Raw genomic sequence first — 13,918 nt, forward strand, 5'->3', positions numbered from 1 at the left:
TTCAGGTTTTGCCGGCCAGGTACCCTCCCTCTGTACCCTCCCTCCTTGTCCCCCACTGTCCCTCACAGGTTTGTGGAGCTTCCCAAAGCAACGCGCTGGCGGTGGGGACTAGAATGCACTACCCAGGAGTTTGCTCTCCAGCCTCGCCGGCGGTACCCTAAAGCCGTGTGCCTCCGGGCGGGGGTGGGGGGGAGAAGGGGAGGAAATTTCTCCTCGCTCTGCGTCCCCGCCCGCCCGCCCTGCCCGTCCCCCCTCTCCGGCTGGTTGCCCTACTCGCTCCGACGCCGACCTCGTCAGCCTCACTTCTGCAGGCGCGAGGTGGCCGAGGCGGCGGCTTGCTCAGGCCACGGCCATGGGGCAGGGTGAGTGGGGGCGCGTGCGCTGCGGGTGGGGGACTGCCACCTTCGGCCGCGTGCTCGCTCTGGACGTCCGAGCCAGCCGTGCGGGGGAGGAGCGGAGCTCGGGGCGGGCTGCGTGCGGACTGGACGGGCCGGGTCCCCTAGAGCGGGGAGCGGCTTAGGAAAGCGGGGGCGCTGCGCTCCGCAGCTCCGCGGGGAAAGTTTGCACGGGGTTTAGTTCGTGCGCGTCGGGCGGCCAGAAGCCAAGCACTGAGGGCGTGGCGACCGTCCCGCGCCCAGCCCGCTCCTCCTCCTTCGCAACCGGGGCCGCTGCGCGCCGCCCCTTCGCCGCCAACTGGCTGCGGGCTGCAGCCGGGGCGGGGACCTGTGGCCTTCGTCGCTGCGGGCGCCCTCGGGCGGGGACCGGCCCGCAGGTGGAAGCGCCCCGGGGAGGCGGGTCCGCCTCCGGCAGCCTTGGATCGAGGCGGGCTCTGGGCCGGCTCACTCCCGCCCTGACCCGCCGGCCTCTCCCACCCCAGCAGTGACGCGCCGCCTCCAAGCCCGAGCCCGCGCAGCGAGCAGCAGTGCGATGGACCGCAGCGCTCCGGACCCCGGACCCCGCAGCGCGCCCCGCACCCCCGCCCCGCACCCCACGGGCTCCGTCGGGTAAGCAGGGGAGTCACCCTCCCGGCGGCCGAGGCCTCGGAGCGTTTCACCAACCCGCAGCGCTCTCCCTGCGGGGTCGCCTGGCTCCTGGGCCGAGCCACACGCGGCGGGAGACTGCGTCCTCCCCGGTGTCCCCGGTGTGGGGGGTTCAGTGGTTTGGGCAGGCTTTGCGACCGGGGTGGCAAAAGGCCAGGCGAATGCCAGGCGTTGGGTGAGGAGTCCGGAGCAAAAGTGGTAACAAAGGGTTCCTTGTTGAGGCTCTGGAACCGGGGGAGCGACACCTGTAAGTGCGCTCCACGAAAGGAAGGAAAAGTTCCACTGGCCCAGTGCTCAGGCCCAGAAGGATCAATACTGTCAAGGTGACTGCAAGGAAGGGGTTTTCTGTAAGCCCATGGAGGGCGCTGCAAGGTGTGCCAGCTGTCAGCCCGGCTTGACAGTTCCGGGAGCAGGCAGGGTGCTTGCCTCTGACTGGGGGTGTGTGTGTGCCTCTGGCCAATTGGTGATGCCAAAACCAAGCGCAAAGTCGCATTGGCAAACAGCTATACTTTTTTTTTTTTAAATCGTCACGTGTCTGAGGAGCGATTGGAGGGGAAGGGGATGTCACATGGTGAGTTAATATTAAATGAAGCATGCCTGCCTGCCAAATATGCTAGAAATCACCCTGTTAAACGTTTGGGTAAACAGTAGTGAGAACAGGTAGTCCTGCAAGGGCCGAGGAGAACTTGAGAGTAACCTTTGTCGTGGTGAACGGTCAAGCTAGTTGACCGTCTTAGTTGAAGACGTCCCGACATGCACCACCTTTCCCATGAGGCACCCCAGTTTTCATTTTTCTATGTTAATCAGAACGTAGAAATGCCGTAAACAGAGTAGGAACATTCCAGAAATAGGAACATTAAGGAACCGTTGACTTTGTAAGCAATGAATGAGAGTCGTTCAGTTTTTTTTTTTTTTTCTTTCCTGGTTTAAGAGTGAAGAAGTCATTTTTCCCTGGAACATGACAGGCGTTTCCTTAGGAGCAAGTCATAGCATGTTTATTCGTCAGAGGCCGTGCGAGCATTGGCAGTTGTCTAGAGGAAACGTGGAAGACTCTCAAGGCCACATGACTAATCTAAAAGATATTTAGTGTAATTCTTACGGAAGGGAAACATGCAGTGTCTGAATCCTTTTTTTTCCTCTAAATTTTGACCTTCTTCATGCTACTGTCCCTTTTGCTGTAAATCTCCACTTTTTTTTCCTTTTGGCCTTGGTTTTTTTTTTTTTTTTTTTTTTTTTTTTTACTGTTTAGATCCTAGTGTGTATCCTTCCATATACCCTTTCAATGTGTTGCTAGGACAAGCCTAGAACAAGACGTGGAAACACCTGGAGATTTGTGTAAGTTAATAATAAGTTAACTGCCTTCCACAAGACTTCAACTCTCACAAAGTAACAGAGTTGCGTTGGTGCCTTTGGTAATAGATTACTTCTCTAAAAAATACCCATGAACACAAAATGCACTTACGAATGCTCGGAATCATGATGTGCTTTGAAGTAAAATGGGTGAGTTCAGATAGCTCCGTGATGAAGAAATACACAAGGAGCTTTCTAGTGACAAGCCTAGAATACCCCAGGTATTCTAGGGAATAGTCAAAGTACACGAGAGCTCAGAGGCTAAACTTTATGGGTTCTTTGAGAGTATGCATATAATTTCTCAGTGAAACAAACGTTTTGCTGTTTCTAAAACTTACATATTTATTTATTTTTGAGTCAGATACTCTTTAGCCCATGCTGGTCTGGAACTTTATCTAGAGTTTGAATTCCTGCCTCCATCTTCCAAGTACTGAGATTACAGGCCTACACCAGCATACCTCACTGAAGAAAATGTTTTAAGGAATCTTTGCCTTAACCTTCCAAACTTAAGACATCTGGAAAAGTGCACCAATACATGAGCTACAATAATACCTATCAGCAACCTTTTAAAAAATGAGTTCCTAGTGGCCTGCCTTCTCCCACTTTCTTATTGGCATGTAATTCTATGTGCTTGTTACATTTGTTGCTTATTCTGTATTAACTTTGGATTATATATATATGTATATATACATGTATATATATATATATATATGTATACACACACACCTTATTTAAAAAGGTTTAAATTGTGGAAAAATAAGAGTATTTAGGAGGTGGCAGGGTGCAATTTTAATATAATTGTTGGTTTTGAAGGTAGGTTCCTTACTGTATAACTAATTATATCATGACTCAATAGCCTAATAGCTAGTGAGGCCTACTTAAAAGAGGTTCTCTGTTGTCTGTAATTTCCCAAGGTGCATGCTGTTGTAACAGGTTATTTGAAAGACAAATCAACGCAGCTACTATTTTACAAAGGGGACCAGAGGAAACCCTCTGTTCAAGTTCCTGAGCCAATTAGGAAAACCTGAAGTTTGAGGTGACTGTTCATTGTGCTCACTGATTTGAATAGTCTCCTGACCATGGTAAGATCTTAAAAGAAAAAAAAAAAAAACCTACATTTTAACAAACCATCGGTGTTGAATCATTAGCCGAGAGCTATAGTTTAGATATGGTTTTTTGATAGAGGTGCCTTGTTTGGAAATTTGACATCCCCCCAATAAAACAGAATTGGAGGTGGTACCGTTAACAGGTGATGAGGTCACTAGGGAAGATTAATGGAAGGGGTTGGCTGCGGGTAGAGAGTACTATTGTAAAGTGAGCCTGGCTTTCTCTACTTCCTTCTGCTCTGTTTCTCATGGTCTCCGCTGTGGTACCTGCACTGTCTGGTGCAGCCAGCAAGCCCTCACCTGATGGGCAGATAGGGCTGCCTGCACTCTGGCTTTAGCCTGTACAGCTGGAGCTAAACACAGCTCTTTTCTTGCAGAAGTACCTAGTCACAGGCATTATTTGATTGTAACTTCAGATGGACCTGCAGTACAGTATTTACAGTAACGTTGGTTGGTCTCCCTCTTCCAGCTTGCATTGTTTTTGTTACGGATTAGCACATTCAGGGAGTAGCATTATTTTAGGAAAACAAAACGTAGCCCCTTGGCTACTACTGCTTCTTTGAAACAATAATTGTGATATTGCATGCCTCAATAAAAGTTACGGTAGTTTAAGTTTTTTTTTTTTTTTCTCTCAGTGTTTTCATAGATTTAACTCACAGCATAGCGTGGTGAAACATCTGGGAGAGATGGGAGCCACCTGCTTAGAAGTTGTGATTGCCTTGTGACCACCTGCTGGGGTCTTTGCTCTAGTGACCACACCCAGTGCATTGTACCCTGGCTTCTGGCTCGCATTCTTAGTCCCTCATCAGTTTCTTAGTTCTCTTTTTTATCCTGTGTAAGTATCCACTCCTAGTCACTGGCTGCATTTCGTGTAAGCTTGGCTTTTTGACTTTGAAAATGCTGCTGAGTTTAAACTTCAGAGCCTCTGAATTTCAACAGCTTTGATTTTACTTTGAGATTAAATGTTTGTTTATTTTTCCCATGGGCTTGTTTGTCTTGAGATGAGCCCTGCTAAGTGGAGGCTGATAGCCAACTTGAGATCTTCCCGCATCAACCTCTTGGAAATTCTGCCTTTGTGTGTACTATGATACTAGGTTAAAGTTCACATGTTACTTCTTACATGGTTTAAACACACACACACACACACACACACACACAAAGAGAGAGAGAGAGAGAGAGAGAGAGAGAGAGAGAGAGAGAGAGAGAGAGAGAGAGAGAGATTAAAAAGCAAAATTGCAAAAAACAATTGATTTGAACTCAGTTCTGGCACTAGTTCCAACAGACCAACCCAATACAGAATGTAGTCAGAGTATTTGAGCCTTGCGGTTAGTTAATGGTTTAAGCTGTAAACAACAACTAGTTATGCTTTAACCAGCTCCCTGCTGATTGACTCAGCGGAGTTGTTTTCTATAAGCAGTGTGCTGTCATTTCCATAGTGAATGCTTTCAGACCCTGCTCTGATTGTAGGAGTTGTCCAGTTCTCAAATCTCTGCTCAAATTATAGCATTGTGAATTCATCTAAGTAATTTTCCTTCTGAATATTCATAGGTATCACATAATACATATCCACATATGTATGTTTATTATCTGACATCTATCATCTATCTGTGTCTATTGTATAGGTTTTCACAGAGATGAAAGTGGGCTGGTTTAATTTGTACTGTGACATGAATATTATTATCACTTACTAGTTTTCTTGATTGGAAATGCTGGGTTGGTTGGTGTGTCTTTGAAGAGACTAGCACTGTTGAGACACTGGTTGGAGAGTTGAAAGGTTTTAGAGGTGAGGGTAGTAACCAAACATGATTTTCCTTTCTGCTGTGGATAGCCAGTGTTAGTAGTTAAAGTTTCTTGTGCTCAGTAATGGGCGCAAAATATTACATAGAGCATTCCAGAAAGAAACAGTTCGTAAATGTTAAGTCACATTTCTTTCTGAGTAGTGTGATGACATATTGTGCCATCTGGAGTTATTCTGTCTTAACCAACCCAGCAGGCGAGTTTGTTTACCCACACTCTATCTCTGCTGGCTACCATTGACCACTTGATAGCCATCTTGGATATCACATAAGCCGATAAAGCACAGTAGTGTTTTAGGGTCAAGAAAACATTATTTGCTGGGTGTCTTAATGCTTGTTATTCCAGGACTGGGGAAGTTGAGGCAGGGTGATTGTCATGCGTTCCAGCCAGCCATTCTGGGCTACAGAGTGAGACCTGGTCAATAATAATAATAATAATAATAATAATAATAAATCAGGAAGAAACACTCATTTTACTTGATAATGGTCCCAATATTCCAGGATTTATGAATGAAAATTGAGATATGTCACAAATAAGTTAAGGGCTCTCTTGAATTGAGAGTACAAGGTGATTTGAAAGAGACATTCACCTCCCACAACCTTTGTTATGGTAATGCTCCATGTTCTTGTCCTTGGTACTAGCACCTCACCATTACTAGTTTATAAATTAAGCTCTCTGAGGTAGGGGTGTGTATAGAGAAATGTAGTATCGTAAGGGTTTAGAACCAGCTCCAGTTTCGGACATCCATGGGAGCCTTGGAACGTGATCCCCACAGAGAAGAGCGTGCTTATTCCCTTGGAGGAAAGGCATCCAAGCTTTGTGTCTAGGTACTCAGGACCGTGGCGTTAATCACTGAGAAAAGGCTGCATGATTGCTGACCTCAGCTTGAGACTTTATCTTTGGAATCATGTGCTTAGGCTGGCATTCTTTAACTTTCCCAGATAAGCTTTTATTTATTTTATTTTTTTTTTCATTTTTGACTTTTCAAAATGTAAATGTCAGAGTCTTAGTTGACCTTGCTTTGAAGGATCTTACTGTTGTGATTCTGAAGCACGTCTGGAATGGACGGGTTCACAGACTCACTTTTGACTTTCCTGGCTTCGTGGCAGTGGTGTTAATTGGAGGGCTGGAGACAATGAAGGAAAAACTTACTGTTTTCTTCTGCCTCTGTTTGGGTGCGTTCTTGGTTCTAAAGTTTGACTGTTGAATATTTAGCCTAAAGTTTCAGCGGAAGAACCACCCGGGTAACTTCAAAACCAATGCCCGCGCTTCCTCACACACCCACCTGTTCTGGTTTAATCGGCTTGGTCTAGACCAAGGAGTTGGCTTTGTGATTGGATGTCATCAATAGCTGATGTTGGGAGGGGAGCAATGCTATTTTTTTTAAAGAACTAAGCTTGATTTTGAGTTTCTAAAGATTCTATTCGCATTATGCATAGTATTTTTTACTTTTAAAATGGTTGCTTTTTTTCCCCTCCCTTTTTGGTTTCTTGAGACAGGGTTTGTCTGTGTAAGCTTTGGCTGTCCTAGCTAGATCCATCTGCCTCTGGCTCCCTAGTGCTGGGATTAAAGGTGTGCACCATCACTGCCTGCCTGTCCTTTTTGCGAAAGTGTATTAACTTCATCTTATACTTGGCTGAATTAACATCTATGGTCACAGAACACCAGTAGACACGGGAATATTGGAAGCAAGACCTGCTTCCAAAGCTGTGTCTTTCAACAGCATAACACACTGAGTTTACAGCTGTGTCATTTATTAGTTCTGGTGTTAGGACTAATGACTCAAAGAGGTGTTTGTTGGTTTGTTTTTGCGAGACAGGGTTTCTCTGTAGCTTTGGAGCCTGTCCTGGAATTACTCACAGTGATCGCTCGTCTTGGCCTCTCAAGGACTGGGATTAAAGGCATGCACTAACACCTGGCTCAAAGTGGTTTTTATTTCACGTGGTCTCAAAGTTCATTCTCATAGTTCTTTTCAAAATAATGTCTATATTTTATATATTTAAAAAATACTACACATTCCAGTGATTATAAAAGTATGTACCATTGGAAAGGAGGTTAAATACTTGGGCTGTGTGTTGAATCCCGCAGTAAACTACTTTTGGTAAATTATGTTTCCAAACTCACAGTAAAGCTGCTTCTCCTAGTAAATGACAATCCTTTGTTGCTTGACAAGGTGTTTATGTCTGTCATATGGCTGTGAAGTTTATTTGCAGCAAAATTTCAAAAGTAAGAGAGCTTACCAAATGAGAAGCATGAAATTGTTTCGTAAAACAATACTCAGTTTCTCCCTCAAATTTCCTCTGAGTGAGGTAAGCAGGAAACAGTAACAATTTTGTAGCATGTATTTTACACAGCAGTGCTAACCAAGCCTCTGTATAATCCACCCTTCCCTTGTTCCCTCCAAGACAGGGTTTCTCTGTGTAGTCCTGGCTGTCCTGGAACTCACTTTGTAGATCAGGTTGGCCTCCAACTCAGAGATCCACCTGTCTCTGCTGGGGTTAAAGGCGTGCCACCACCGCCCAGCTTCTTATTAAGACTTCTTATTATTCAGTTTGTCAGATTATCACTAGTTCTTATTTTTACATGAAATGATTTGGACGGGGGACACTGGGAAATTGGCTCCTGACTGTAACTACTTTGCTGAAGGAATGATCTGTACCGTGTAGGAAAAAAGAAACATGATTTTAGATACCATCAGTACTTTGGTGCCAACTTAACGTTCTGTTTATTCTTAGAACTTAAGATACCATACCTACCGCGTGGGTTTGAAGACTGTGGCCTGACAAATGGTGACCTATATATAGGTCAAGACAGGTCTCTATTTTCGTTTTTAAAATTACAATAAACAATAACCGCGGCATAACATTTACTGTCCTAGATGTCTGGATGTGTACACTCAGTTGTATTAAGCATGTTGCTATGTAGTCATCACCCCCATCTCTATAATCTGTTAAAGTTTATTTTCATTCAGCGAGAGTGGTCTGCTTCCCCCTTTCGAGGCTCCCGGCAACCATTCTCCTTTTTGCCTGTGGTTTTGACCCTACTGACCGTCTCTCATAAGTAGGATCTGATGGTCTTTTGTGACCTGCTTGTTTCGCATGGCTTCAGTGTTTGCATGTTGTATCATGTATGACCACTTCATTCCTTTCTGTTGGTCAGTAGTATGTTTGTATGAAAAGATCCAGTCATTCATCTGTGGATGCTTGGTGTCTTCCGTATTTTAGTTATTGTGAGTAGTGATGTTATAAATGTGAGTGTACAATTAGCACTTAGAGACCCAGCTTTCAGCTTTTAAATAGGTGGTGAGAAGTGGAATTGGTGTCTCATACCGTCTTCCCCTCAGCCCACTAGCCTGCTCTCCCTCCCTCCCTCCCTCCCTCCCTCCCTCCCTCCCTCCCTCCCTCCCCTCCTCCTTCCTTCAAGATAGGCTCTCACTGTGCAGTCCAGATTAACCTGGAACTCAAGATTTGCTTCAGCTTCCCAACATAGGTGTGTTGCTACCATGGGTGCAGTCTTTAAATGCCTTTTAATTGTTTAGAGACAAAGTCTTGCTCCGTAGCTCTGGCTTTTTGAAACTTGTTATGCAGCCAGAGCTGTCATCTGCCTCCGTTTACTGGGTTTCCAAGCACGCGTTGCCATGCCGACCTCTTTTTAATTTTTTGAGGAATTTTCATAGTGTTTTCTACAATAGTTATATCATCTTATATTCCGATTATCAGTAGATAAAGCTTCTCTATATCATCTTATATTCCGATTATCAGTAGATAAAGCTTCTAATTTCTTCACTGCTCTCGACAAGTATAATTTTCTGGTCATGCCTCATGCCAATAGCAGCCAACCTAGTGGTATGACTGTGTCTCATTCTGTGTTTGATTTATAATTTACACTGGTTAGTGACGTTAATGGAGCTTTCAGTTAAGTATCTTCTTGGGAGAATTAGTCTGTTCAAGTACTTTATGTGTTTTTGAAAAAAGTTTTTTTTCTTTTTTGATCCTAGGTATTCTTTGGATATTAATTTCTTGTTCTCCACCAGTGTTTTGGGGAGACTGAACTGGCTGGCACCAGTGCTTTTGCATACTGTGTTCACACTGCAGTTGAGCAGACCAGATTATGATCTTGTAGCCTGCAGAGCTGAAAACATGTGCACATTCAGATGCTCCTTGGAAAACTTGTTTGACCCCCCCCCCACCCCAGCCTCACCTATGAAGTGAAAACACGGAGTATTGATTTTTTTAATTGAAAAAAGTATTTACTTTTAAATACTGAACACAAATGTTAGTTGGCTCTAAATGATTTATACATTCATGAAAGAAAATATATCATATATCAGAGGTTTTGCAGAATAGTAAATTGGTTTTCCTTTTCAAATGAAGACTAGACTTGGCCCTTGGCAAATGGATTTGAATTTTAACATTTAGAGAATATTGGATTAATATTCATTGTCTTATATTGGCCAGACTTTTAGACACCTGTGCTAGGGAAAGCTTCACAAATAATGGCAGATGTGGTACGGTTTTCAGACGTAAATGCCCAGGAAGAAATGGATGTGGTATCTAGTTTTTTCTAATTTATTTACATGTGTGTGTGTGTGTGTGTGTGTGTACATGTGTGTGTGGAGTCACAGGTGCGCCCCTCCCACTGTGTGTGTTCCAGGACTTGAACTCACAATGCTGGCCTTGGTGGCAGTCACCTTTTCAGCTGAGCCATCTCACCAGCCTGTCTAGCATTTTGACTCTGTGTATTTTAGGAGTTAAGTCAAACTGCCTTTATAATTTCCAGAAATATTTTTAATGTTGTTAAAGATATTTCTTAGCCTTGGGCCTTTCAGTGTTCCAACTTTAGTATGATAGCTATGAGCCTTTTATTATTTCGCGACACTGCTTTGCTAAATTTTTCCCCCATCTGTTGTAATAAAAACAAACTAAAAGTATGGGAGAATGAAGTTTCCCAGGACTATTTTTAAAGGGCCAAGGGGCTCCAGTTTTGCATACATGCTCCCTGTCTGAGGAATGCCTGCTTTTGAAAAGGCTCTTCAGTGATTGGTGGGTCCTTAGGAAATGTGAGGCCCGAGCTGGGGTTGCTGGTTTTTCACAGACTGAATTCACAATGCTGCCCATCAATTTGAAGATTTAAGGATGGATTTCAGGCATCTGGAAACTGGAAGTAAATTTTGAAGTATCTTCGAGAGTGCATTAAAGAGGGTGGTGGTCTCAGTTTTCAGACAGTAAAGACTGTAAAGGCAGCTAGATCGATTTGTAGCATTGAGTGGACTTGAGGCAGTGAATACCTCTTTTCAAGACCAAAGTAGCCATGGCTTCCAGACAGTAAATTGTGTCTCGCTCTTCACTGTCATGTAGTAGGTGATATTTGATTATTTCCATGTCTTTACAGGATAGTATGCTTCCTCAGGAAGCAAACTCATAGGCGTGTTGTAGGAATTTGATAGGGGAAATGCTACTGAACTACAAATTTGGGTCAATTTCTCATTTTGTTTATTGTATAGAAAATGTGGAGCCCCATGAAGCCTTTCAAGTGTGCGGCCTTCAGGTTGTGAGAATGAAGGTCATGGCTATGACCGGAGTCCCTCGTTTGCATTTCCTATATTTACCCTGTGTTGCTTTAAATCGGACTGTAATCCTGTATTGTTTTCAAAGTATGGGATAAAATGACACGGTTATTCTTTATAATTTCCTCAGATTTGTAGAAAACATGTCATTTGGACAAATTTTTAATAGAGTCATTATTTTAAAAGAATATTTAAAAGAATTCCCTATTCGAGAAAATTTGATGTTTGGAAAAAGATTTTAAGATATTATTGAACATGAACTTGAGTTTTAATAGCTGGGGTTCATGATATGGCTGTGCATAGTGGCTCTGATCTTGTGTGTAGATCGACTTTTAAGTGCCAACACTGCTAAGTTTATCTTATAGTGTGCTGGCACCAGGGTGGAAAAGCAGTGTTCCCAGTGTGGTTAGTTTGAAAGCTTGATGCTGTCTAAGTTTCTTTTCGCTGTTGCTGTGATGAAATACTCCGATGAAAGCAATTTAGGGGAGAAAAGGGTTCATTCTGGCTTAGGGCTCATCGGTACGGCCCATCCACAGTGGGAAAGTCAAGACAAAAGGAGCCGTCGTTTACAGCTGGAGAACAGAGAGTGACGGAAGCTTGCTCAGCTCCCTTTCTCCTTTTGACTCTGTGCAGGATGTTAGTCTGTGGAAGGGCACCACCCTCGTGGTACACCTCAGTTAATCAAGATTATCCTTCAGGCATGCCCAGAGGCTCGTCTTCCAGGTGACTCTACAGTTTATCAAGTTGACAATTGAGATGAACCCTCACAAACACCAAGTCATTGACCGCCTTTGGGTGTATCTGCTAAGGCCACACCATTTCCGTTTATGGCCTAATGCCATTGCTTCTGTCTGTATGACAAGATCTATTTCTAAGGAAGTAGTTAGGATCCTCAACCCTAGGTGAGGAATTTATGGCCAGCCCTGGAGGATTTCCATCTGTCTACTGTCTGCGTGCACACGAACACATGCTATTATTTCTGCAGAAACAGAAGTCAGAAAGTACTAGATGAGCCCAGGGGGAGCAGCGGTGGTCAGAGCCAGCGTTTTAACAGCTGTTAGGATTGTGTGTCAGTTCAAATAGTCTAGAAAAACAGGAAATTGAGCTGCTAATGGGAAAATGACCGGGACCCTTCCATTCAGGGCTCACTGGATGTGCCGCGCTTCCTAGACCGATCAAATCAACAGTAGTCAGGGTCACTTTCTCACTTGTGAAAAGGGATGGGAATGACAGCAGCGTGAAATGTCCGAGAAGCAGCCTGGTGTCCCTGCCTTGTTATTCTGTGCCCAGTTGCCACTTGCTGTCTAAGAGGATGACATCTGTGTTTTCTGTCCTTCGGCCACTCTCTCTGCTCTCCGTGACTCTGGTGGATGGTTGCAAAATTCGTGAGCAAAGCCTGGCTTTGTCCAGTGCCTTTGTCCTATGTTCCTTCCTATGTGTCATCCCACATACATCCTCCATCCTAAGATGTGTCATTCTCCGTCTCCAGAGAGCAGTTAGATACTCTCGATTTTTTTTTTTTTTTTTTTTTTTTTTTTTTTTTTTTTTTTACCGTGCTTCAAGAGAGTGAAGCTGAAAGTGGCAGAAAAGAATGTCTCTAGGGGAAAAGAGGTACGTTTAAGATGTTGATTTTTTTTTTTTGTGGTTGTATGCTACCAGACTTTATCTCTGCATAAATGCTTACATACAGTACATGAATGCATGCTTGTGTGTATGCACATGTGCATACTGATACATGTGCACATGTGCGTATGCGGAAAAGCCAGAGATTGACCATGGGTGTACATGCGTGTATTTCTCTATTGCTCTCTCCACCATTTTGTTTTATTTTATTTTTTTTGCAAAGTCTTCCCCCCTGAGCCCAGAACTCGCCAGTTGGCCAGAGTGCCGACCATAGAGCTCTGGGGATCTCCCTGTCTCTGCTCCAGCACTAGGGTTACAGATGTCTGTTGTACCACATCATGCCCAGCTTATATGGTGCTGGAGATCTGAGCTTAGCCCTTCATGTTTGTGTGGCAGGCACTTCCTCCGTGACCCGTCCCGCAGCCCCCACACTTTTCTGTTTTCTCTCTTTTGTAGATTTGCTTTTGCTGTCAGAGTGTCTTCCCTATGAACTGTTTTTCCATCTAGGAAAGTGCGAACTGTGCCATCATTTCAAAGAAAAACATTTAACTCAGGTGATCTGAAAGGAAATATACTCACTTTCCCCTTAACGTCCTATTCGGGACAAATTTTCTCTCTTCAGTGTATTTCCACCTCGAGTTCACTGTCCTTTTCCATGTTTTCTTTTTGAAATACAGTCTGCTTTGGAAGGTGTGCTGTTCAGAAGGGATTCTCACCTTCCAAGTACACTGTTAATGTGTTTTGTCAAACTGTATAAGGACTCAGTTCATACAGAATGCTAAGAAAATGCAGCCCTGGGATTTGTGAAGTCTGAGAACACATTTCCAGCATTTAAGTTGAATGGTTTTGAATTTATTTAGAGAAGTTTTTAGGATTTTGGAGTCAAATTCATGATTTCAGGTACGTTTTTGATTTGCAGCATTTTGGGCTTTGCATTTTTACAGATGAGTGGACGACAGGCTTAAATTGATGGTCCTGCTAAAAGTTATTGGAATTAATTGAATAAGTAATAGCCTTTGATAACACAAATCCATTCTCTCCTCTTTTTTTTTTTTTTTGATGTGTTTCTCTGCCCTTTAAGCACATTAGAAGTTAAAATTGGCCAGCTGTAGCAGCTCATGCCTGTAATCCCAGGAGTAAGGAAGGTTGAGGCAGGAGGATTTCTGTAAGCTCAAATTGAGCTAAATGTGTAGTTTGAGGTCTACCTGTTGTTCTGAGCAAGAGCTTCTCTCCAAATCAGAGAGAGAAAGACAAAGACAGAAAAGGGAGAAGAGGCCGGTTGTCAACAGTGGGGTATTTGAAAATCGAATTTGGTCATTCATTAGTTCTTTTATAATGACTCGGTCAGCTAAGTGGCTTAGAGACCACAGTTCTGGATTCCCACAATATTTGAACTGGCTTGGATGCAAAGGTGAAGTAAATCACTGATAGTAATG

The 13,918-nt window shown here is 43.9% G+C and overlaps 1 protein-coding gene across 7 annotated transcripts in view; it reads left to right on the plus strand.

Moving 5' to 3' along the window:
• Positions 1-866: 866 nt before the first annotated feature.
• The window catches only part of Cobll1 (cordon-bleu WH2 repeat protein like 1), a 145,785-nt gene continuing 132,733 nt past the window's right edge, over positions 867-13,918 (plus strand). For 6 of the 7 annotated variants that reach the window (XM_038336456.1, XM_038336450.1, XM_038336452.1 and 3 more), the window contains exon 1: positions 881-1,004. In XM_038336456.1, coding sequence (XP_038192384.1) covers positions 928-1,004 — 77 coding nt within the window. In that variant the 5' untranslated portion in view covers positions 881-927. Of the gene's footprint in view, positions 1,005-13,918 lie in introns of all 7 variants that reach the window. The other variant, XM_038336454.1, reaches the window with a different exon arrangement.

This window comes from Arvicola amphibius, chromosome 7, assembly GCF_903992535.2.
Source record: "Arvicola amphibius chromosome 7, mArvAmp1.2, whole genome shotgun sequence".
In the NCBI taxonomy this organism is placed as follows: Eukaryota; Metazoa; Chordata; class Mammalia; order Rodentia; family Cricetidae; genus Arvicola; species Arvicola amphibius.